The sequence below is a fragment of the Canis aureus genome, chromosome 24 (assembly GCF_053574225.1).
Source record: "Canis aureus isolate CA01 chromosome 24, VMU_Caureus_v.1.0, whole genome shotgun sequence".
Taxonomy (NCBI): domain Eukaryota; kingdom Metazoa; phylum Chordata; class Mammalia; order Carnivora; family Canidae; genus Canis; species Canis aureus.
The window spans coordinates 8673709-8696723 of record NC_135634.1 but is presented as its reverse complement, the minus strand read 5'-3'; the positions used below and the strand labels follow the sequence as shown (position 1 = coordinate 8696723).

Sequence of the window (23015 nt, the reverse complement as noted above, 5' to 3'; positions counted from 1 at the left end):
TAACACTCATCAGTTCTTCCATTATGTCTTTCTCCTCTTTATCTAGTTACATTGAGTATCTGGCGTCCATCACCAGATTTATATTCCCTGTTAATAGAAGGAAAGAGATACAGAATCTATCATCTTGCAGCATCACAATCTAAAAGTAAATCTGGAAAAGCCAACACACAGCTAACAGCAACAAAGAAAACTCAGTACCAGCAACTACCAGTACAAACTTTTCATTATAGTTTTTTAATTTTGATGAATGCTTGTTAGATCATATATTCTACATACTCTGATCTTTTTTCCTTGCAGGCATCAGATGAAATCCTATCCCAAGTTTATCAGCCAAGGGAACCCCTTTACTTCAACAAACTGTTGGATCCGGACTTCCAACCACCTTGTTCTGAGGTGGACCTAATAGGATTTGTAGTTTCTGTTGTGAAAAAAATAGGTAATGTACAGTGTGTTTTTAATTGTCACTTCTTATGGATACTGTCTAAAAATATCTTTTAAAATGTCTCGGATAGTGTCTGATTGCTGAGCCAGTGAGGTGAGGGTTAGGAAGGGACTGTTGGCTTCAGCACCAGGGAGGACATGGAACAGAAGGAGGGGCACACACACAGCGAATGCCAGCATTTTAAGATCATGCTTTAAGCAAAGAAGGGAAGGGGAGTGCTCTCACAAGGAGAGTTGGGATCAAGAGAACGTTTTTTTTCCAATGAGAAAACTAATAGCATGCTGGTAAGAGGGTATACTGATGAAAAAGGTCCAATAACAAGGATGAATGTTTTTAGAGGGCTGGGAGCAGGAGCAGGGGAGACCCCTACCCCAGTTTGGTTGCTGGGTGCACAAGAGGTCTGCGGGGCAGCTGTGGCATTAGAGGAGAGCCTGGTTTCAGTGACAGGAAGCCAGGAAAGACAGCAGTTCCAGGAGCAGCTGAGGGTAGTGGAGATTTGACCAGGGAAGGTGTTCCAGGAGATAGGAAAAGGTAGGAGATGGTGTGAAAGGAGGCAGTGTACAGAGCTTTCTGGAGACAGCCCGGGGAATGCTTCCGGTCCTAGGAGCCTGGCTGCTTGTGGAGACTGATCCTGAGATCACTTCTGACAGCCTCGGGGCAGATAGTGGTGAGGAGGGGAGGTAGGGGGAGGTACGTGTGGAGGGCCCTGTGGTTCTTGACCATATCCAAGGTCGTTGTTTTCCCCTTGGTTACCAGATGGTGGCTGAGTACATTAGTTTCTTTCCACTATATACTGTGTGTCCCTGGAAGATACTGTCTCTGTTCTACATTGTTTTCCCTAGCTGAGTGAGCCACCCTGTGTATTAATTTGCAATGCTGCCATAACAGAGCACCACGCACTGGGGCAACTTACACAACCAAAATGCATTGGCTCATGGTTCTGGAGAGCAGAAGCCCAAAATCAAGGCGTTGGCAGAGTTTGTTCTTTCTGAGGCTGTGTGGGAGGATCTGTTCAGTGCCTTGCTCCTAGCTTCCGATGGTTTCTGGCATTCTTTGGTGTTCCTTGGCTTTAGATGTGTCACCCTAATCTCTGCTTCATCTTCATGTGGCATTCTCCCCATGTACGTGTCTGTGTCCAAATTTACCCTTTTTATAAGGACATTAAGTCAGACCCACCAAAATGACTCCATCTTGATTACATCTGCAAAAACCTTGTTTCAAAATAAGGCCACATTCACAGGTAGTAGGGTTTAGGACTTGAGCTTCTGGGAAGACATAGTTGAACCCATTAACCCTGGAATGTTCACTTCTGTCGGTCAGTCCTGGTCACCTGTTTCCCCTGCGGCCATTTTCATTATTTCTGATCAGAAGAGGAAGAAGGCAAGGAAATATGGACCATTTGCTTTCCTTTAGATTTCAGGGTAATAGAATTCTCAAGTTTCCTATCATTTCACCAGTTTGGGGAAAGGGATTAAAAGCTGACCTTTTCTGTGCCTGGCCTTATACACAATCTTGTTTCTTTTCTTCATCACCAATTTTTAAATTTTACATCAGGTATCCCTCATTTCTGTTTTTGGTGAAAATTTCTGTTTTTATTTAGTTTGATATTAAATGTTAGAGGAAGAAAATTCTGTTATAGAAAGCTTCAAAGTGCCACCTTAAGCCTAAATAAAGTACTAGTTATCTTACACCCAAATCCAATCATGTTTCCTGGCCTAGAATCTTCAGTGGCTCCTGTCCCTTAGAAAATAAAACCCACACTCCTTCATATGCCTGAAAAACTCTTCAGCTGCCTGCCTTAAACCACCTCCCCACACACCTCAGCTAAGCTGTGCAGCGTCATGTTCCTGATGGCCTATATATAACATTTAGCACTTCCTACCTTTAAATATGTGTTCACTTTGCTTCCAAAATGGCCTTTGTCCTCCCATCGTGAAGAATTCAAGAATGATTCTCATGTGTTAGTCAACTTCCATGCGCCCCTCCAGCCAGGTGCCTCTGCCAGGGTTAGAGCTTCTCTGCCTGGCTGCTGCAGCTTGTCATGGGTTGATCCATTTTAGCACCCATCACATGACCCATGGTCCTGTCCCCACAGTCCTGAACCTCCTCCCTACCAATGATACTGTGATCTCTTCAAGGACAGGGACTGTGTTTTAGTTTCTTTACATCCCTACTTCTAACAAAATTGGGTGGGGTAGAAAGGAGCAGGTGAGCAGGTAATTATTGAAACCTTCAGGTCTATACAATTTCATAAAGTCCTCATAGTAACACTGTTCATTTGCTGTTATCATCCCACTTTACAGATGGGGAGACTGGAGCTCAGAGAAGTTAAATAACCTGCCCAAGGTCACAGTTATGTAAAGGATCAGAACCCATACTATTAGGCTCTAATGCTTATGTGTTTTTTCTTATACTTCCTGCTGACAAAACCAAACCAAACCCATTTGAGAATTGGGCTTAAAGTAGGGACTTCTAGTGTTCAGTCTGTTTTGTTACTAAATTACAAAAACTGGTATAAAGCGAATTCATTAAATGAGACCACTTCTTAGGTCAGTTTGCATGGGAAACAGACTCCAGTTTATTCGAAGGTGCCATCAGAATCAGCACCTGTGAGGGAGCAGTGGCTTGCCAGGCCGTGCAGAGGGCAAGGTACCGTGCAGATGCAGCAAAGGTCCTGTGGGGACTCTGCTGATGCCACCGCCCTTCAGAGCCATGCCAGCTTGAAGTAAGGGGCCGGCCAGTCATTAGATGCTTGCTTCCTCCAGACGCAGGCCCCTCACTGAGGGTGAGCCAGGAAGGAACTCAGGTGGGAGCTGTCAATAACCAGTGTGCCCTGAAAGTACAGACTGGAGGACCACCCCCTGGGTCCTGAAGATGGAGGTGCCTGCACCCACACCATAACAGCACTGGAGGGGAAATTTGTGAATGTAGGTTAATAAGCTATGTGCTTTATCCTTTCAGTGAAAGTTTCTAAAAAGAATTCAAAAGGTACAGTGAATTCTTGTAAGTTAAAAGCAGTCCCAGGCTATAAAGCTGCAAAATAATTTTCTTCTTTTATTTTCATGATTTTTTTTAGTGCCAACATTCTAAAAGTGTTACTTTAAAAACCTTGTCAAGTTGTTACCATTTGTACAAGATGCATGGTAATTAGAGAAATAAGTAGTTTTGGGGCAGGGGGATTGTATACAATTTGATCTAGGTATGAAACCTCTACTTAGGAAAAAATGAAGTGAGGAAACTATACTGGAAGCTTAGTTTTATATTTTGCATTTTCTAAGTGTTTTTCAGTAAACATATATTACTTTGGTAGGTGGAGGGGAAACATAGGTTTTTGGGTTTGTTTGGTTTTTTTTAGAGCAAGTAGTGGGGGGCACAGAGGTAGAGGGAATGAGAATCTTAAGCAGGGTCCATGTTCAGCGTGGAGCCCAACTTGGGGCCTAATCTCACAACACTGAGATCATAACCTGAGCTGAAATCAAGAGTCGGACACTTATCTGACTGCCACTCGGGTGCCCCTAAAAACATAAAGAAGGGCATTTGACAGAAGGGCTGTAATCAAGTTTTGAATATATTTAGAGGTAAATTCCAAAATCAGAAAATTGAACATGCTTGGGAAACATAGTTCTCTAAAAGAATATTTAATTAAAGATTAAGATCCATTAAATAAATCTACTTACAAAATTGAAAAAACTGAACAGCCATCATTTGCAACAGGATAAACAATTTATCTGAGAATGGAATCCATCCTATCATTTATAAGAGAAACATAATTCTTACAGTAATAGAGACCAGGAATTCTAAATAGTAGGACTGAATAGTTAGTGCCTCAGTCCTGTCATGGCTTATCCAGTGGTCCCTTCCCATTTTTGGCATTGAAATTTTTTCACTTTTTATTTTGAATAATCTCAGACCTTTGGAAAAGTTGTAAAAGTAATAGACTTTCCAAATATCCCTCACCCGCTTCTCCTAATGTCAGCATCCTGCATGGCCATGGTACCATAATCAGAATCAGGAAGTTCACACTGGCATTATATTATTACCTACACTAAAGATATAATTGAATTGGAAGTTTGTCACGCTATTTTCCTTTTTCTATTCCAGGATCCCACTTTCATTTCATCATCATTTCTCCTTACTCTCCTCTAGTCTTAACCAAGAAAAGACTGAGGAATTGTTATTCGTGATCTTGACTCTCTTGAATAGACTGATCAATTATTTTGCAGCATTTCCCACATTTTGGATTTGTCTGATGTTTTCTCATGATTGGAATAAAGTTGCACATTTTTGGCAAAATTACCACAGAAACAGTATTGTGCCTGTCCTACCAAGGGGCTATTGATGTGATCTTGCTTATTACTGGGAGTGGCAACCTCAGTTATTTGGGTAAGGTGGTATCTGCAATCTTAACCGTGGAGCAGATTCTTTCAGACTGTGCAAGTCCTATTTCACTGTAGACTTTCACCAATTAATTTTAGCATCCATCAGCTGATTTTGTTTGCAACAGATTTTATTGTAGTATTTGCCTAATGATTTCCTTTTTTCTTTCCACATGTATTGAAAGTCATTGGAATTCTACTGTAAGAAAGAGCTGCCTCTTTTCCCCAGATTTACTTCCTTATTGATTTATATCAGTATGGACTAATGAATACGTATTTTATTCTGTGGGTTAAAATTCAATACTTGCATTATTTGGTTGCTCAGATTGTTTCAATTTTGGCCATCAGGAATTTTTTCAGGTTGACTCCTATAATTTTTTGCACACCTATATACTTTTTGGCATCACAAGATGTTCCAGGTTCATGCTGTACATTCCTTGCCCCAGTCAAGTCAAGTCAGCTACTTCTCCCAAGAACCCTGGGTTGTTTGTTTGTTTGTTTGTTTTTGGAGAAAATGGTGCTTATAGCCAAGATCTGCTTGCTAGACTATGTACTGATTACTACAGAGGTGCCATTGCTTTTGGCCCATTCAGATAGATAAAGCAAGGAAGTATGTTTGTATTCTATTTTGGATTTTCTACTATCTAGTTGGGTTTGTTTGTTTGTGGGCTACGTGAAGGGTGTGTGAAATATTGTGATTCTAAGAGTCAGCTGCAGAAGGACATATCAGACAAGTGTCACTCTGTCATCCCTTCTACCCCAGTACTGTTCCTCCGATTCTTTCTACCCACACCCTGTCTCTCTAATTTCTGGTTTATCCTTCCTGTGTTTGTTCTCTACAAGTGGAAAGATACATCATGTATATGTTTTCTTATAGCCACGTCTTTCTTATTTGAAGGGTAACAAACTTTAATCTTTTTTTTTTTTTTTTTTGGTGTGCTTTTCTTTTTTTACTTAACAGAATCAGGTTATAGGGAGCTTTCTCCCTTCTTTTTATTATTTAAGATTTTATTTATTCACAAGAGACACAGAGAGAGTCAGAGAGACATAGGCGGAGGGAGAAGCAGGCTCCTCGCAGAGAGCCCAATGTGGGATTCAGTTCCTAGACTCTGGGATCATGCCCTGAGCCAAAGGGAGACACTCAACTATTAAGCCACCCAGGCACCCCTCATTTCTTTTTAATTCTTATTCTGTTCTTTTTGGTGCAATCTTAAATGAGATTTTCTTAATTTTTCTTTCTGCCAGTTGGTCATTAGTGTATAGAAACACAACAGATTTCTGTGTATTAATTTTGTATCCTGCAACTTAACTGAATTCATTTATCAGTTCACATAATTTTTTGGTGGAGTCTAAGTTTTCTTTATGGTATCATATCATCTGCAAATAGTGCAGGTTTTACTTCTTCCTCACCTTTTTTTTTCTTTTTTTTTTTTTTCCCTCCGTCTGCTGTAGCTTGAATAAAAATGGTGAGCTAGGACTTCTAGTATTGAATAAAAGTGGTGAGAGTGGGCATCCTTGACTTGTTCCTGACCTTAGGAGCAAAGCTCTCAGTTTTTCACTATTGAATATGATGTTAGATATGCATTTTTCATATATGACCTGTATTATGTTGAGGTATATTCCCTCTTACCCTACTTCGCTGAGGATTTTTATCATGAATGGATATTGTACTTTTTCAGATCCTTTTTCTGCATCTATTGAAATGATCATATGGTTTATCCCTTTTCTTATGGATGTGATGTATCATGGTGATTGATCTGTGAATATTGAACCAATTCTGCATCCTGAGAATAAATCCCACTTGATTGTGGTGAATGATTTTTTTTAATGTATTGTTAGATGCAGTTTCACAATATTTTGTTGAGTATTTTTGCATCTGTGTTCATCAGGGTAATGATGTACTCACCAAATGAATTTGGAAGTTCTCCTTTCTCTTCTATGTTTTTGGATCATTTGAGAAGAGTTATCCACTCCTATGTAAATGTTTGGTAGAACTCACCTGTGAAGCCATCTAGTCCTGGACTTTTGTTTATCAGGAATTTTTTAATTACTGATTCCACTTCATTGCTGGTAATTGGTCTGTTCAAATTTTCTGTTTCTTCCTGATTCGGTTTTGGAGGGTTACATGCATTACTTCTAGGTTGTCCAGTTTGTTGGCATATAATTTTTCATAATCTTCTCATAATCCTTTGTATTTTTGTGGTGTCAGTTATTACTTGTCCTCCTTCATTTGTGATTTTGAGTCCTTTCTCTTTTTTTCTTGATGAGTCTGGCTTTACTCTGGTTTATCAATTTTGTTTATCTTTTCAAAGATCTAGCTTCTGGTTTCATTGTGTTGTTTTTATTCTCATTTATTTCTGTTCTAATCTTTATAATTTCTTTCCTTCTACTGGCTTTGGGTTTTGTTTATTCTTTTTCTATTTCCTTATGCGTAAAATTAGATTATTTATTAGGGATTTTTCTTGTTTCATGAAGTAGGCCTGTATTGCTATAAACTTCCCTATTAGAACAGCTTTTGCTTCATCCCAAAGATTTTGGACTGTTGTGTTTTCAGAGCTCTTCCTCATTCTTTTGTACAGCTGCATAGTACAGCATTGTATGAATGTGCCATGGTTCATGCTACTACTGTCCTATAATCTGCTTTAAACTATTTATAACTACCTACAAACAGTGCTTCAGCAAATAACCTTGTATACAATGTTTTCATGAGTCTCGTTCATATGTATCTATTATTGGAAGTACATCTTCAGAATAGAGTATTAGAAGTGAAGTTGCTGGGTAGAAAGGTAAATATGTCTCACTTTGCTAGGTTCAACCAATTTTTTTCCCCAAAGATTGTACAAATTTGTATTCTCACAGCAATATATGAGCATACCTGCTTCCCCATGGCCTCAGTAATAGAATATATTATCATCATATCGGCACTAAAATTCTAGCACAATAAGCAACAGATTATTTTGGAAATCCTGAACTGTCTCTAAATTTAGTTATTTTTATCTGTTTTTACCAGTAGCATACCAAAATAAATGAGCATATTAGAAGTTCCTTGCATTTTTTAAAATTTATCCAACATAGGTCTCTGGGGAGCAGATAGCATATTCCAATAATGACCCATGCTCTGCTCTGATCTGAGACCGTCTACTCAGCAGGAATAAGTGTGGTAGTATTCAGTCTTATTTAGAGAGGTCCTATCAGGAAGACCACTACCCATCAATAACTGAGGAGTTGTTAACAAATATTGGGCAGAAGGGGCCTCTCTGACAGCAAAGTAGAGATAAAGTAATTGGCCTAGTTTCATCTCCTTTATTCTTCAGGGAATGGCAAACTGAAGATTTACTTATGTAGGACTTTAATTCCTTCTTCAGGACCAAGTTAATAAAAGACCAAGAAACTCCTGATTAAACTGGATATGGAGTATTTTGTAGGCAGGGCTGCACATTTTGGCTTTGTTGTAATTTCTGCTTTCTTGATTAACATCTCAGAGCTGAAACATTCCACATTCCCCAACAGTGTGGGGGCCAACTCAAGTATACAATTCTGACAAAATTACCCTGCTTCTAGCTTATCCAAATCCTCTGCCCCTCACTCCTATTTATTAAGCATCACACTACCCAGAAGGTACACTAGCAAATTGTGCAATTGAATAAAACCCACACTCTTCATTTAGATTCATTAGATGCAACTGTATCATATATAACAGTATCACTTTTTCTACATTTTGGTCAAATATATTTTTACATAAACTATGAAAATAAAAAATAAAAAATAAAAAAAATATATATATATTATATATATATAGACGTTTGGTGTTTCATTTTTTTTTTGTTTCCTTAGGTCTTGCTCCTGTGGTCTATTTGTCAGATGAATGCCATAATTTATTGGCAATAAAGTTCTGGACTGATTTTAATGAAGACATTATTAAACCTTACACATTAATTGCTGCAAGCAACCTCCAGTGGCGACCAGAAGCCAAATCAGGAATTCCTACTTTATTTGCTGGAGATTTTTCCAGGTTTTCTGCCAGTCCAAAGGAGGAGCATTTTCAAGAGACATTCCACAAAATGAAAAATACTGTTGAGGTAAAATTAATTTGTGCATTACCATGCATTTTGGCATTTTCCTATTTTGATGGTCAAATATTAAGGAAGTGGTGGCTTCTGTGAAAATTGGGTAGTTGAGATACAGCGTAAGGTGAGGTTTCATCATGTGTAAATTGCTCACGACCCTAAAGAGATGAGAGGACAACAGCTGGAGTGAGGGGAAATTGTGAGGAGGATATTCAGGACTACAGACCATGTGAACAACAAGAATAATATGAGCCACCCATGGTTCATAGCAATTGGTAATGTAGTTAGTTAATAACACACAGGTTACAAATTTATGGGTTGTTGTTTTTCCTTAAAGATATTGTTTATTTATTCATGAGAGAGCGAGAGAGAGAGACGCAGAGACACAGGCAGAGAGAGAAGCAGGCTCCATGCAGGGAGCCAACGTGGGACTCCATCCAGGTCTCCAGGATCACGCTGGGGCTGAAGGCAGGCACTCAACCGCTGAACCACTTAGGCGTCCCTAGATAAGTTTAAAACATAAATTTGGGGCAGCCTGGGTGGCTCAGCGGTTTAGTGCCACCTTCAGCCCCAGGGCGTGATCCTGGAGACTGAGGATCGAGTCCCACATCGGGCTCCCTGCATGGAGCCTGCTTCTCCCTCTGCCTGTGTCTCTGCCTCTCTCTTTCTCTCTCTCTCTCTGTCTCTCATGAATAAATAAATAAAAACTTTAAAAAATAAACTTCATATCTAGTATTTTATAGTTTATAACTTTGATTTGAAATACTGCCAGATAGAAAACTGAAACTATTTCTCTGGATAATGTACGTTTTTTATGCTTAAGTCTATATATACAGCAAGTAATGATATTAGCTACAGTTTAGAGTGCTTACTGCATGTCAGGCTTTCTTCAAAGCCTGTCGCATTTATTTCTTCCACTAACCCTATGAGGTAGAAGCTTTTTTCCCGTTTTTATCAATGACTAATAGAGAGGTTAAGTCATACAGCCAAGCTATTAAAAGCAGGATTTATACTTAAGCCATCTGAATATATAGCCCAAATATTAACTACTATACAATGCTGCTTTCCAATAAAACTTTGGATTTTATAAATTACTAACTAGAAAAGAATCTTCAAGGTAAGCCTCTTTGTTTAATATTGGAAATATGCATTATTCAAGATATATAAAAATAAAATTATATTTTAAAAACATTAGAATAGCCAGCTACTTGAAGGCAGTTTGTGTAATATTTTACCTAAGACTCAATATACATAGTGAAGAATAACACTCTGATTTATCTGGTTTCTACATTGGGAGTAAATTTGGGGTTATATTCATTATTTGGCTCCCATGCAGAGTACATCCAGGTTTTCTCTGAGACTGTTCAAGAGCAGTTCTGAGACAACTGACATTTACATAGCATTTTTTAAGTTTTACAAAACACTCTCATGAATTAGGTTAAATCCTCTAAAATTGCTGGTATTCGACCAACTGTAATTTCTGAAACAACAGTTTTATATGGTTTAACCTACACATTGTTTCAGTGAATTCTTAGAACAGACATGAGGCGATTTGACTACTAACTGAAGGCTTCCATAGATGTTAGATGATTTACAGCTGTCAGGTAGGAAATGGAGCTAGAACTTGAGCCTATCTTACAGCTCCGAAACCATTGTCATGTGAAACCTTGCTTACTAAAGTAGATGATTGGAAAGATCTCTCTCATCTCTTTCCTTTCCTGACATACACACACTCCTCTCCCTCCAACAACTGTGTTGGCTTTGCATTTTTATACTGGCCTTTTTTTTTTTTTTTTTTTTTTTTTTTTGACAGTTGCTATCAAGCTTGGGGTGTGCCATTCTTTTTTTTCTGGTCTGAACCTTTTTTTTCTTTTTTAAAAAGTATTATTTTCTGAAAACATGAATATGTGTGTATCATTTTACAAAACAGCTTTTTCCATTTATTTTCATAGAATATTGGTATGTTTTACAATGATGCAGAAAACAAACTTGTGCATATACTTAATGCAAATGATCCCAAGTTGTCCACCCCGGCTAAAGACTATGCTTCAGAGCCACACACAGCTCAAATAGTCCTTGGCATAGGAAATAAATTTCTGGTAAGTTAATGTAAATTTAAGGGATTTTTATAAAAATTACATAAGAAGGCAGTAATAAAGTCTGCTGTATACCTAGTAAACATGATAAAATGTAATTAAACTTGACTTGAAAGTGTGGTTAATTGTTATGTGGCTCCTGTAAGTATTAGCTATCTGGAAATTGTATCTTGTTTATCAAAGCCAGAACGTAACATTCTTTGGGGGGCAAATTTTACAATCCGGTGCTTTCATTTTTAGCATTGCAAGTACATGTGATGGGAAATACTTTGTATCTTTTTCCTCAGAGGACTATCCTATACAACCAAGGTTGTTTCGAAGCTCAGTTTGATTTAACTCTTTAGGTCACAATATATGCAGATCAAGCCATAAGGTCTGTAATACTGGCTGATGACTAATTCTAAGTAGCTAACAGCTGCTAAGTGTATCTGTATTAACTCACTTAATTTTCACAATGATCCAGGGGATGAAAATTATCTCCATTTTACAGAGGAGGAAACTATGGCCTAGACAGGTTGAACAATGCTTAAAGTCACAAAACCAGAAAAGTATACCTACTAGAACCTAGGTAGTCTATGCTCTTAGAGTGGTTTAAAAATGCTTTTCTTTTTTAAACTGTTAATAGAAAAGATTAATGCATAAGTTATATCCCCCTACCTCCTTTTTTATCTTTTAGTACAGTTAGTCTTCATTCTTTCTTTTCCTGTCATTTCTGTATCCTTTTATGCAAAACTATTTCTTTACAAAATAAGCACAATCATATAAATGTCTCTTGGAATCATCTGACCTATGAGTCATGAGGGGAGTGAGATTGTATGTGGTATTTGTGTGCTTTAAATATTTCAAATGAGGGGTGCCTGGGTGGCTCAGTTAAGCATCTGACGCTTGGTTTTAACTCAGGTCATGATCTCAGGGTCCTAAGATTGAGCCCCATGTCAGGCTCTACACTCTGCTTGAGATTCTCTCACCCTCTCCCCTTCCCTCCCCCCCCCCCATTCTCCTCTCTCTCTAAAATAAAGAAATGAATCTTTAAAAAAAATTCTAACGAAAAGCTAAATTGCTGATGTTTTCTACATTAGTGCATAGTTACCTTGGCTGCTTTTTGTCTTTTTATTAGATGTCTTCTCCCAATAATGAGATGAATTATCAGAGTCCTTTATCACTTTGTAAGCCAAAAGAGAAGTCTGTCCCCATACCTGGATCAACCCAAATGACTTCAAAGTCTTATTGTAAAGAGGAGAAAGAGATGGATGACCCAAAAACCTGCAAAAAGAGAAGAGCCTTGGACTTTTTGAGTAGAGTGCCTTTACCTCCATCTGTCAGTCCCATTTGTACATTTGTTTCTCCAGCTGCACAGAAGGCATTTCAGCCACCACGGAGTTGCGGCACCAAATATGAAACACTGATAAAGAAGAAAGAGTTGAATTCTCCACAGATGACTCCACGTAAATTTAATGACCTTTCCCTTTTGGAAAGTGATTCAATAGCAGACGAAGAACTCGCAATGATAAACACCCAAGCCCTTTTGTTGGGTTCACCAGGAGAACATCAACTTGTGTCTGTCAGTGACTCTACCAGGACTGCTCCCACGAGCTCAAAAGATTATCTTGGACTGAAAAGGCATTCTACTGCACCCGGGGTCAGAGGACCCGAGAGCCCCCAGGCCTGCACCAGGAAGCGGGAGCCCCGTGTACAGAACACAAGTGATCTGAAAAGGACATCTCTGAGACTGCAGAGGCAACAAACACAAAAATGACAATGAATTGGTGACTGACTCAGCCTTTCCAATGTGTGGAAAACACAGCCTCAACCTGTATGTCAAGATGTGCATAATGAGACAAGAAAGACCACATCCCAAATCTCCTGTGTGCTTGTCTATCTTAGGAAACCTGGCCTATCTCTGTACTGGTCGGTGTACTTTATTTCAGTTATGTGTCTGAAAATTGTGTATTTATTAGCTAATCAAGAAAAAAATCTCCTTTAAACTCTTATGATTGGATATGATCAAGTATATTTTACAAAGTAAACACACTTTTTCTTTAAATTGTGTCCCTAATTAAATGAAAGTAGGTTTCAAAGTACTGTTATTTTGACTCCTGTAGTTCTTTTTAGGTGACTTGGTTTTGTTTTGTTTTTCGGAGGTAACCTACTATGAACCAGTTTTCCTTAATAAACGTGTTGGTTCTCTTATAGTTGTATCCTGATCAAAAGTCAGGAGGAGTAAGGAACAAACAGCAGTGCTCTCTCTGGACCAGTTCTTTAACCTTACGTCAGCATAAGTGCAAGAAAAACAGAATCCTCAATGTGATTCCTTTTTATGATTCTAGTGTGATTGCTGAATTATTTCAATTAAAAATTCAAATGCTTTTAAATCAGATTTCATAGTTTTTTTTTTTAACAAAATGATCATCTGCAGCTTAAGAAAAAATCTTTCTTTCAATTTGAAGTGATGCTACCTGCTTTTTTTAGCCTTATTAGAGGACTCAGCAGGTACTTCCTTTAAACCTGGTTTTCTCTGACCACCATGGCAGACACCGATAGTTCAATATAAGAGGACATCCTCATTTGTTACCTTCTTATGTTTAATAGAAAAAGAGAATGCAGTTCTAACTAGGAGTTCATAACATGGAGAAATTCTTCAATCAGATCTTTTAATATGTCTTAAATTTATATAAAATAACATGTTTTCAAATCTAATCATAAACACATTTCAAAGCCAAGAATAAATCTATTAAGAAGCAATGTTTTTCTCTCATAACTATGATCCTTGATTTTTCTCTCCTCTAAAAAGTATCAACATAGCAGCCCATTCTGTAGCTGTTTAACTCAAATGTACCAGTCTTATTACTGTGTGATTTAAGTCTTATTCATAAAACAATTTCGTCCTCACACCCCAGCCATTTTCCAAGTGACCCACTCTAGAATCTCAGGTGAACAAAAAGAATTTAAGAGTTTTACCTTTTTTTTACATTCCTAGAAAACCTACATTGCTAGTACCTCTTCCATTCTTCATTGCCATTTAGATCATGTAGAGATATCATGCACACTTCTTTTTTCTGTACATTGTAAATAATATAGCAAAGCTATGTAAGCAAACTATGAAGCTTAAGTCTATGTAGACACTATCTCCTAAAAAGTGACAATGATTATAGAGTCAAGAATGTACACTGCATGATAAGGGATAAAAGGTAAAAGCAATTTGTGATACTCAACTATCACTTAATGAGAGTCTATCTTGAACATAAAGCCCTATACCAGCTAAATGAACGATGCAAATGTTAACAATGCAAAACACTAAAGGTTCAAAAGATCATATATGAATCAGGAAACTTGGGAATTGAGAGAAAAAAATAGATCACTTCTAGCCGGGATAAAGCTGGCAGCATTTAATCGATTGTTTTTATGCTTCCAAACTATTTCAGGAATCATATAGGGGGAAAAAGAAGACAAATACACAGGGAAACTACTCTTTTGAGCTCTTTAAAAGCTCAAGATCTAAACCTGGGGCCACTTCATAGCAGTTACTCAGAGGAGGCAAACGAAAAGCAGATTTCAATAGTGTCAGGTAATGAAATGTTAAAGCAATAGTGTGTCTATTGCGCACAGATCAAATAATTTAAGCATGTAAAATACAAGGTTGCTTTTGTCTTCACCTTTATGTTTCCTGTTTATTAAAGGAGACTGATGAATACGTTTATGGTATAGAATAACTGGTTCTTAATATGGTAGACTTCTATGGGATTTAGGTAATTTTTTTACATCGTTGAACCAAAAATGTTGAGATTCAATGACAAATCCATAGAAAGCAATACTATATATAATTTTTAATAACCATAAAAGCACCATTATATAGAACACTTAAAATAATATTTCACAGAACATTAGAAAGAAGCTGTTGGCCAACAAGAAATAAAGCATACATCCTACATGGTCTTATCATGGTCTCGCACCAAATTATTCGGATTCTAACCTGTTGAGATCTAGTTTGGAATCCTAAATTCAGTACTGGTATAAGCAGGATATTCCACAGTTGTGTAGAACTTTATTGTCTTAATGCCATATAAAACACCAACACTGCTCATCTTACAATGAGCATGACTTTTACATACCCCTATGACTTCTATCTTGGGATGCTTAATTCCTTGCACTCCCAAACATTTGGGCAGCCAACTGATTACACACATGTCTATTTATATGCATAATTTTAAAAACTGCTCAACTCTGTCTTAAAAATTGGTACTTTATAAAGTCAGGCTTCTTTTATTTACACTATTAGCACAACAGCCAAAGTTAATCAGGTTAAATCCTATTCATTAAAGTTGATAGTTAAAAACCAAGATGTGATTTTAAATAATCATACTGATTTTCCTCAGTAGCTTATGTAGCTGTTAAGAAAGATCCAACAGGGACACCTGGGTGGCTCAGTGGGTTGAGTGCCTGATTCTTGATTTCAGCTCAAGTCATATCTCAGGGTCATGAGGTGGAGCCCCACATCAGGCTCCATGCTGAGCAAGGGGCATGCTTAGGATTCTCTCTCCCATTCCTTCTACTCCTCCCCCGCACTCTCTCTCACTGTCTCTAAAAGAAATTTTTGAAAAGAAGGATCCAACAGACATTTTTAACGACACACCACCAGAATAAAGGCATAATCTCCCAAAGTGTCTGCTTTGAAGGACAATATTCCCTTAGATGTATACTCTCCAGCATGTGAATTTTAAAGGAAAATCATATCATGACAGCCACACATCTCACATTTCTGGATACACAGATTATCAAAATAGCAAAAGCACTAACATTTTTCCTGCCTTCACTTCTCCCCCACCTATCCAACTTTCCTGATGGAGATGAATTTCCTGGAAAAATAGATTACCTCAAAGAAAGTGGTACTGAAGCTTCTATATATTGAACTTAGGTGACTGCTTATGCACTTGGGTACACTCTCAGGTTTCAGTTTCCAATTTCTGGCTTCCCTAGAGAATTCCCAGCATCAGACCATGCATATAGGATCACTTTAACAAAAGCTTGTTGAAGAGGAGTATGACTTCTCAAAAACTTTCAGGTCCAACTATTTACACTGGAATTAGAGCTTTGACAAAACCTGAACAAATAAATACCAAAATTTGCAGTAAAAACTGATTTAGGAAAATTTTGAATGCCTGTTAAGATAGGCCTCTAATATCCATGGTGACAACCGCCTCTTCTGTTAAAGGATCCCTCGTTTGTGAAGCCACCAGGAGCCCTCCGGTTGGGAAACTCTGCATAGGGATTCCAGTATCGTGTGCTGTTGGAAGGTGATGCGTTATTCCTGTCCTGGTTTCTGTTCATTCTGCTTGGTTTTTCTGCATGAAGCACACTGTGAAAGGTAACATCGTGTTCATACCGCTCTTTCATTCGGTGTATTTTTTCTCTTGGGACTCCATGAATGTTTCTTCTACAGGGGAACAGATGCAAACATTTACTTAAGGCATCATATCAAAAGGAGTCACTTGTATTTTACAAGTCCTGTGTTATTACATAGAGACGCACTCCCTCATCTCAGAATTTAACTCCTACAGAAGCATAAGGTCTTAAGGAGCTATCTTTCAGGCTCCACTCCTGTTTTTCATGGTGCCCTGAGGCTAGCAGTTTAGCGCTTCAGAAATGCTTTGTTTCTGGAAATCTCAATTTTGTGCTTCAAGATGTAAAAGAATACCATGAGATCTTTTTATTATATATTTGCCTGTTAATCATGCATATATTTATAATCAATTTGTCAGTCCTAGATACTTCTAGATGCTAATTAAGATAATCTTAAATTCAAGTGGGCATGAGAATCCACTGGGGATATAGTTTGAAACGCAATTACCAGAGATTCCCACTGTGAAATGGGGCCTGTGAACTGGGATTTCAACAACCACCTCAGGCAGTCCTGATGGGGGTGGGCCACAGACCCTCTTCAGAAACACTATCTGCTTGTAACCATAGGATGAACTAGCCTTGTTCCTAAAAAATAAATTCTGATCTCACTGGTTACTTTAAATCACTGACGTTATCAAGTAACACAGATAGTGAAAATCAGAACTCATGCACTCAATCCACAAGTTAGTATTACTTGGACATTTATTGCTTTGTAAATTAGAAGCAGCATTTAGGCCATAAATGAACCACAGACTGTTCAACATATAAAGATCTTTAGCCTAAATGCAAAAACACCATGGACATATGCAATCCCATGCAGAGAAAAGTGCTTTCAAATATTCATTAATGAAGAAGCATTTTAGCAGAAAGTTAAATGTGTCCTTTAAAAGGATCAACTCCAAGCCAAGGTTTAGCACTTAGCGTTATATTAGAAAACTGACCCAAAACTAACATCTTCACATTAATAATTCCAAAGTTATCAATTTCCAAGATTTACCATTTCTGGCCTGAACACTACCATGTCCATTTCCAGCCTGAAAAGATTCTTTTGTTCGGTCTGAAATACCTGAAAATAGCAGGATACATAATGAGGAGCTAGAAAAACAAAGAAGTACCTTGCTAACTCTTGAACGTTGAATTTCCAGCGAGTGTCAGGTTCTCGGAATATAACTTCATAGTTATTTTCAAGTGCCTGATTTTTCAAAAGTACATAAAACATTGAAGACATGGTATGTATGTTTGGGAATGTTTATGCTGCCATTTAACATTTACTACAAATCTTTTCTAAAATTCCTTTGTTTCACCAGTAATTGAAGGCTTTAGTTTATCTTAGCAAGTACATTTGGTTCATTTCCATACTTAACCACTCTCAGGTTATATTATAGTTCCCATGATAAATTTTGGTCAATTTTATCTACTATGTAGGAAAATTATAAAGGTTCTTTGGGGACTTTTTTAAAAATAGATAGCTGAACTAGTTTTAAATATCTTGTTCACAGGTATGCGAAATGAATTCAATGGCTTCTCAAAGTCCCTTATAGGATTATCATAGAGTTTCTTCTGTCAAATGCCCTGTCTCATTCTTCATGCCTTGGTTAGAAAGTGAGAGTGCCACAGGAACAGAATTATGAAATAAAAGTGATTTTCTCATACTCTTTATAAACTCTTCCTGCCAAAAGGAGCTTTCCCCTCTATGCAACAGTTTGACCCAATGCACTATACTCCATTTTCCTCAAGTTTAGAAAATGATTAGTTTCCATATAAACATCCAAATATTCTTTGCATTCATAAGTTGGCTACTACTTTTTCACCTAGAATCTGAACTCTATTTAATCATTTATTGTTTATTGTGTTATAAAATACAGAATGAAAAGAGCAAAGTAAAAAGATGTCCTCTCCATTCTTGAGATGAAACCTTCTACTTAGAGAAGGATTCAAATATCATAAATGGAGAATATCTAATTTCTGGGTCTTACTAATAGCTGTGGATAGCTAAAAAAGACTGTACATTCCAGATAAAAAAAAATAAAAAGTAAAACGCCCTTCCTTAAGCCACTCTCCCACTAACTCTTGAGTTGTGCCTTAGACTATTCTTGTCCCTGTTCATTTCTCTCCCAAGTGGACTCTTGGTCCATGAGCTGAAATAACCACAGTGTTGATTGATGTTCATTCCTTCCTACATTCATCCAAAGTCCCACAGACTAGGCCTAAGTAAACCCGATAGATGCACAGTTAAAGAAAAGCACACTGGTATATAAGCTATTTTGCCCCCAAATTAAAAGGAAGGAAGCCAGAAATAGACTGCCACAAGCCCAGTTTCAGAGATACTCACTTTTCAGCTAGCCAAGTGGAGATTACATGTGACAAAATTAGACTACTCAGCTGTCTTTTTCCTGCCCTGTGTGTCTCAGAATCTTTTCTCCTGTCTATATACCCAATAGGAAGTAAAAACTTATTACCATAAGAGATGAAATATGTCTGAAAAAAGATCAGACAAATTTCAAAATTTAAAATATGCACATTGTTTTATTCATTTTGCTGTTCTTTCCTGTCCTAATAAGAGAGCTGAGTTATTATCTTTGTGTGTATATTTATATTTATATTCTAGTACCCTAATAGAATTAGTGTTAATCCTTAATCTGTTTTTAACCCCACCCCACCCCCAGAAAAAAGGTTGCCCCAAAACTCTCCCCCAGCAACACTCCAGTACTGAAATCCCTGGCTTGCCAAAGACAAAAGTGTCCTACTATCATCTACAATTCAGCTAGTATCATCGTCCAGCCCAGCATTTCTCTGCATGTTTCAGATCATGTTCCTCTGCATGTATGGCTCCCCTTGGGAAAACAATCAAGACAGAACTATCAAGAATTCGGACCAAGGACTATTGAAAAATGTACCCTTAGGTGATATGATGAGCATCTCAGCAAATTTCAGCCATTGAACAACAGAGAAACACTAAAATAAAACCTCTTTACCTGCTCCCTGAGAGATTTAGGATTTAATAAAGATGAGATCATGGCAGATCAGAAGAAGAGGAAAAAACAAAGGTTTCAACTTTCTCACAAAATGTCCATAACTGAAAATTCAGAATGATGCTTCTTCCTACCATGACTGCATAGGGCTTCATTTCCCAGGCGTGGAGGTTGGTATTATCAATAATAATGGGGGATATGCCATTCCTCATTGCTTTTCTGGCTGCAACACAATGTTATATAACAGTGAACAACATGCAACAATCAGAAGGGTGAGTGTCCTCCATATTTAGTTATTTTCTATTACAAAATGTCCTCATTATATAACTCAAGTGCCACATATTTCAGAACCCATTATCAATAATTTTCTTTTTCCTGAAATCTAAGGAGGTTATGCTCTGACATTCTGTTTCGGGGAGAAATGGCAGAACTTTCTATTACACTCCTAGAAAATGTATTCATTCTGCAGCAGCTACGATCTATGTGCACAATAGATTTCCTGGGAATTTTGAAAGGAATTTGTCACCTCTTTTCTGGTTCCATTCATGCGCTTCCTCCAGGAAGTCAGGATTGAACTCATAGGCACCGTCTTCCCTGAAGAAAAAATCATCCGTGCTGAAAATCAGGGCCCTGGGAAAGTCGTGTTGCAATTGTCTAGAAAGTGGGGAAATAAGAGATTGCTTTATGACTATGCACAGCTATTATAGAAATTATTTCCTACCATCTCTAACATTTAGTGGTTTATAATAGGATACCACGTGTTGTTGAAATTCAATTTAAGGAGAGCAATTCTTATCATCTCTAGAAGGTCCTTTGTAGGAGGCAGGAGAGAACTGAGAGGAGCTGCATGTGTGGCCCAACTCCTAAAATTCAAAAGTGTGGTCACCACATTGACTTCTGCAGCACCAAGACTGACTCCAGACGAAATTCTGGAGGCTGAGGAGGTGTGGTGACAGCCCCCTCCTAGGCACCGGGGCCTCACTGCTGTTGCACAGTGGAGCACCAGTGCCTCCCCAGACCTGCCCACAGTGCCGTGCCCCCCCCCACGTTGTAGCCCTTCCCTTCCCCCCACTGCCTTTCACCTATCCTGGTCCCATCTCTGGAGCTCTGGGTTCTGTATGGACCCATCTGAGAAACTAGTTCTTGCTGATGTATGAAATGTGGATAAAAGTGCTGTGTGTGTGTGTGTGCGTGTGTGTGCGCATGCCACCCTATCCAGGTAACATATTTACATGTTAAATGTAACCTAAACCAAACGAAAAAAAGCACACCAGGAGAAAGAAAGAGGTAGAGCCAACATTCCCCATGCCTTTGTAAACCTCTATCACATTCTTAAAACAGGAAATACACAGAAAAAAGGAAAACCGTCACAGAGTGCCCCCTTTAAAACAAAACAAACAAACAAAAAGCATATTAAACTCTGCACAAAATAACTTCAAAGGGAAGATGTTTCCACTTGAAATCCTTATTCAGACAATTTGTGGGGAGAAGATGGATATTACGGTAGGTACCCAGTTAGGGTAAATCTCTGAGCCTCCTCTCCTCATCTGTAAAAATAAAGGATGATTTCACCTATCTTGCTAGGTTATGACACTGATCTAATAACATAGGGGAACCCAGAATGCAGCACCAAAACATTCAATAGGCAAGCAGAATATATGACCAAATGGATATGCTCAGAATAAAAGGGGGGGAAAATAAAAAAAGGAAAAAGGTTGGAGAATGACAAGAACAGGAAATGTAAAGAGAAAAGCAGAGCTGTTCAACTGTTTTTGTTTGTCCTTCTCCATGAGAAAAGCTGTCTTTAATCAGGAAAGAGCAGAATGAGCATAAGGCACCAGAGCCCAGATCATAAATAAGCTCCTAGATTGCTCTGAAAGGTTTGGGTTTAATTCTTGACTCTTCTCTACCCAGTCATGTGACCTATCTCTCTAAGCTGTTTCCCTGACTGAAAAACACAGATAATCATCACTACCTATGAAACAGAGCTTCTAGTAAGGCTCGGATGAGATAAGATCTGGGAAAACATTTTGCAAATGGTGAGGCACTTTTATGAGTGTAAAGTACTATTATTGTATTAATAAATATAGCACATGATAGCAAATTTGCCAAACTGTTTCTGTGCCACAGTAGTAAAATACACTGGAGTGTGTATGTAATCTTGAAATTACTGCAAGTGGATTAGTATGGCAGCGAATGAAAGAGATGAAGAAACAAAATAAAGCAGATGCCTCGATTTTCAAGAATGAGTGAGCACATTCCAGAAACACTAAACAAACATCTCTGTTAAAATTCCTCAGAAGGCTTGATAGCATTTAAAAACAAAGCAGCATAATAGCTGATGGGCTGAGCTGTTAAACAGGGAAATTCAATGGACATAATCTTACATCTTGATTTAAACAGGAATCTGATGGCCTCTCTTGCTTGATAGCCTCATGGAAAAATGTAGATGAGAAGATAATGCATTTTAATGCCCAGAGAATATTAGATAATTATCCAATTCATTACACATTTACTGAGCATTTAATATATGCCAAGCACTGGGTGAAGTGTTAAGGTACAAAAATAAAATAGCTGCTTTCACGGAATTCGCAGCTTAGCCAAAGAACCAGACACAGCTGACCTAGCACCCACTCAAAAGAGCTGTGCAGGGGGACCCCTGGGTGGCTCAGCGGTTTAGCGCCTGCCTTCGGCCCAGGGCGTGATCCTGGGGACCCGGAATCGAGTCCCACATCGGGCTCCTTGCAGGGAGCCTGCTTCTCCCTCTGCCTTTGTCTCTGCCTCTCTCTGTGTGTCTCTCATGAATAAATGAATAAAATCTTTAAAACAAATACAGAACTGTGCAGATGAAGTTTGAAAAAACTTGGGGTCGAGAGCAAACTCTGACAAGGAAGCAGTATAAAAATAACATTTGACTCCAATCCTGAGACCGGAGAGAATTCTGCCGCTGAGGGAGGGGGTTCAAAGCCCCAGAGGTAAAGCTAACACGTTAGGACTTGTTAGGAGGAAGGAGCTCTAGGGGAAAACAAGAACAGGTTAAAAGTGGCAGATCACATTCGAAGTGGTTTTCCATTCTGAGTGCTGCACAACTGGAAGAGAGATTTAGCAAGCTGGACTATGTCCAGAGAAGAGTGACGAGGTCATGTAAGGTCTGAAAACCATGGAAACCAAGTCCGATGAGAAGAGGTCATCAAAGGGATGCGGTGTGTTTAGAGTGGGAACAGATGATAGAAGACATTGATGGTCGCTCTCCCATACCAGGAAGTCCACTGCACGGAAAGATAATGAACTGATTTCACGGAGCAGCAGTTTGGGTTGGGCTCATCGGGGCAGTGCTGCCCGTCTTGCCCGGGACCGTTCCTGCAGCCACAGTCATCTGATGAGTGAGGGGCTGAATGGTCTCCGCAGGCCTCATTCATTCACGCGGCTGCGGGCGCTGTCGGCTGGCTCTTGGTCCACATGGTCTCGCATCCTCAGGGAGGCTAACCCATGCAGTGCCTGGGTGGCTAAACTGGGAGGCTAACCTGCAGTGCCTCGGAGGGCAAGAGTACAAACTGCTAGGCCTCTACCACATTCTACTGGTCAAAGCAAGTGGCTGTGCCAGCCCCCAGTGTAAGGATAGGAAAATAAACACAGGAGAGGTGGCAAGGAAATGTGGCCACTTA

The 23015-nt window shown here is 38.6% G+C and overlaps 2 protein-coding genes across 8 annotated transcripts in view; one reads left to right on the top strand and one right to left on the bottom strand.

The window, feature by feature from the left end:
* The window catches only part of BRCA2 (BRCA2 DNA repair associated), a 63387-nt gene extending 50029 nt beyond the window's left edge, over positions 1 to 13358 (top strand). For all 4 annotated transcript variants that reach the window (XM_077868156.1, XM_077868153.1, XM_077868155.1 and 1 more), the window contains 5 exons: positions 47 to 210; positions 298 to 436; positions 8653 to 8897; positions 10838 to 10984; positions 12099 to 13358. In XM_077868156.1, the coding sequence (XP_077724282.1) occupies positions 47 to 210; positions 298 to 436; positions 8653 to 8897; positions 10838 to 10984; positions 12099 to 12737 (1334 nt within the window). In that variant the 3' untranslated portion in view covers positions 12738 to 13358. The remainder of the gene's footprint in view (positions 1 to 46; positions 211 to 297; positions 437 to 8652; positions 8898 to 10837; positions 10985 to 12098) is intronic.
* A 1432-nt stretch (positions 13359 to 14790) lies between these two features.
* The window catches only part of N4BP2L1 (NEDD4 binding protein 2 like 1), a 33447-nt gene continuing 25222 nt past the window's right edge, over positions 14791 to 23015 (bottom strand). For 2 of the 4 annotated variants that reach the window (XM_077868178.1, XM_077868181.1), the window contains exons 2-5: positions 19877 to 20004; positions 19485 to 19573; positions 17494 to 17570; positions 14791 to 16412 (exon numbers count right to left, since the gene is read on the bottom strand). In XM_077868178.1, coding sequence (XP_077724304.1) covers positions 16154 to 16412; positions 17494 to 17570; positions 19485 to 19573; positions 19877 to 20004 — 553 coding nt within the window. In that variant the 3' untranslated portion in view covers positions 14791 to 16153. Of the gene's footprint in view, positions 16413 to 17375; positions 17445 to 17493; positions 17571 to 19484; positions 19574 to 19876; positions 20005 to 23015 lie in introns of all 4 variants that reach the window. The other 2 variants (XM_077868179.1, XM_077868180.1) reach the window with 2 other exon arrangements.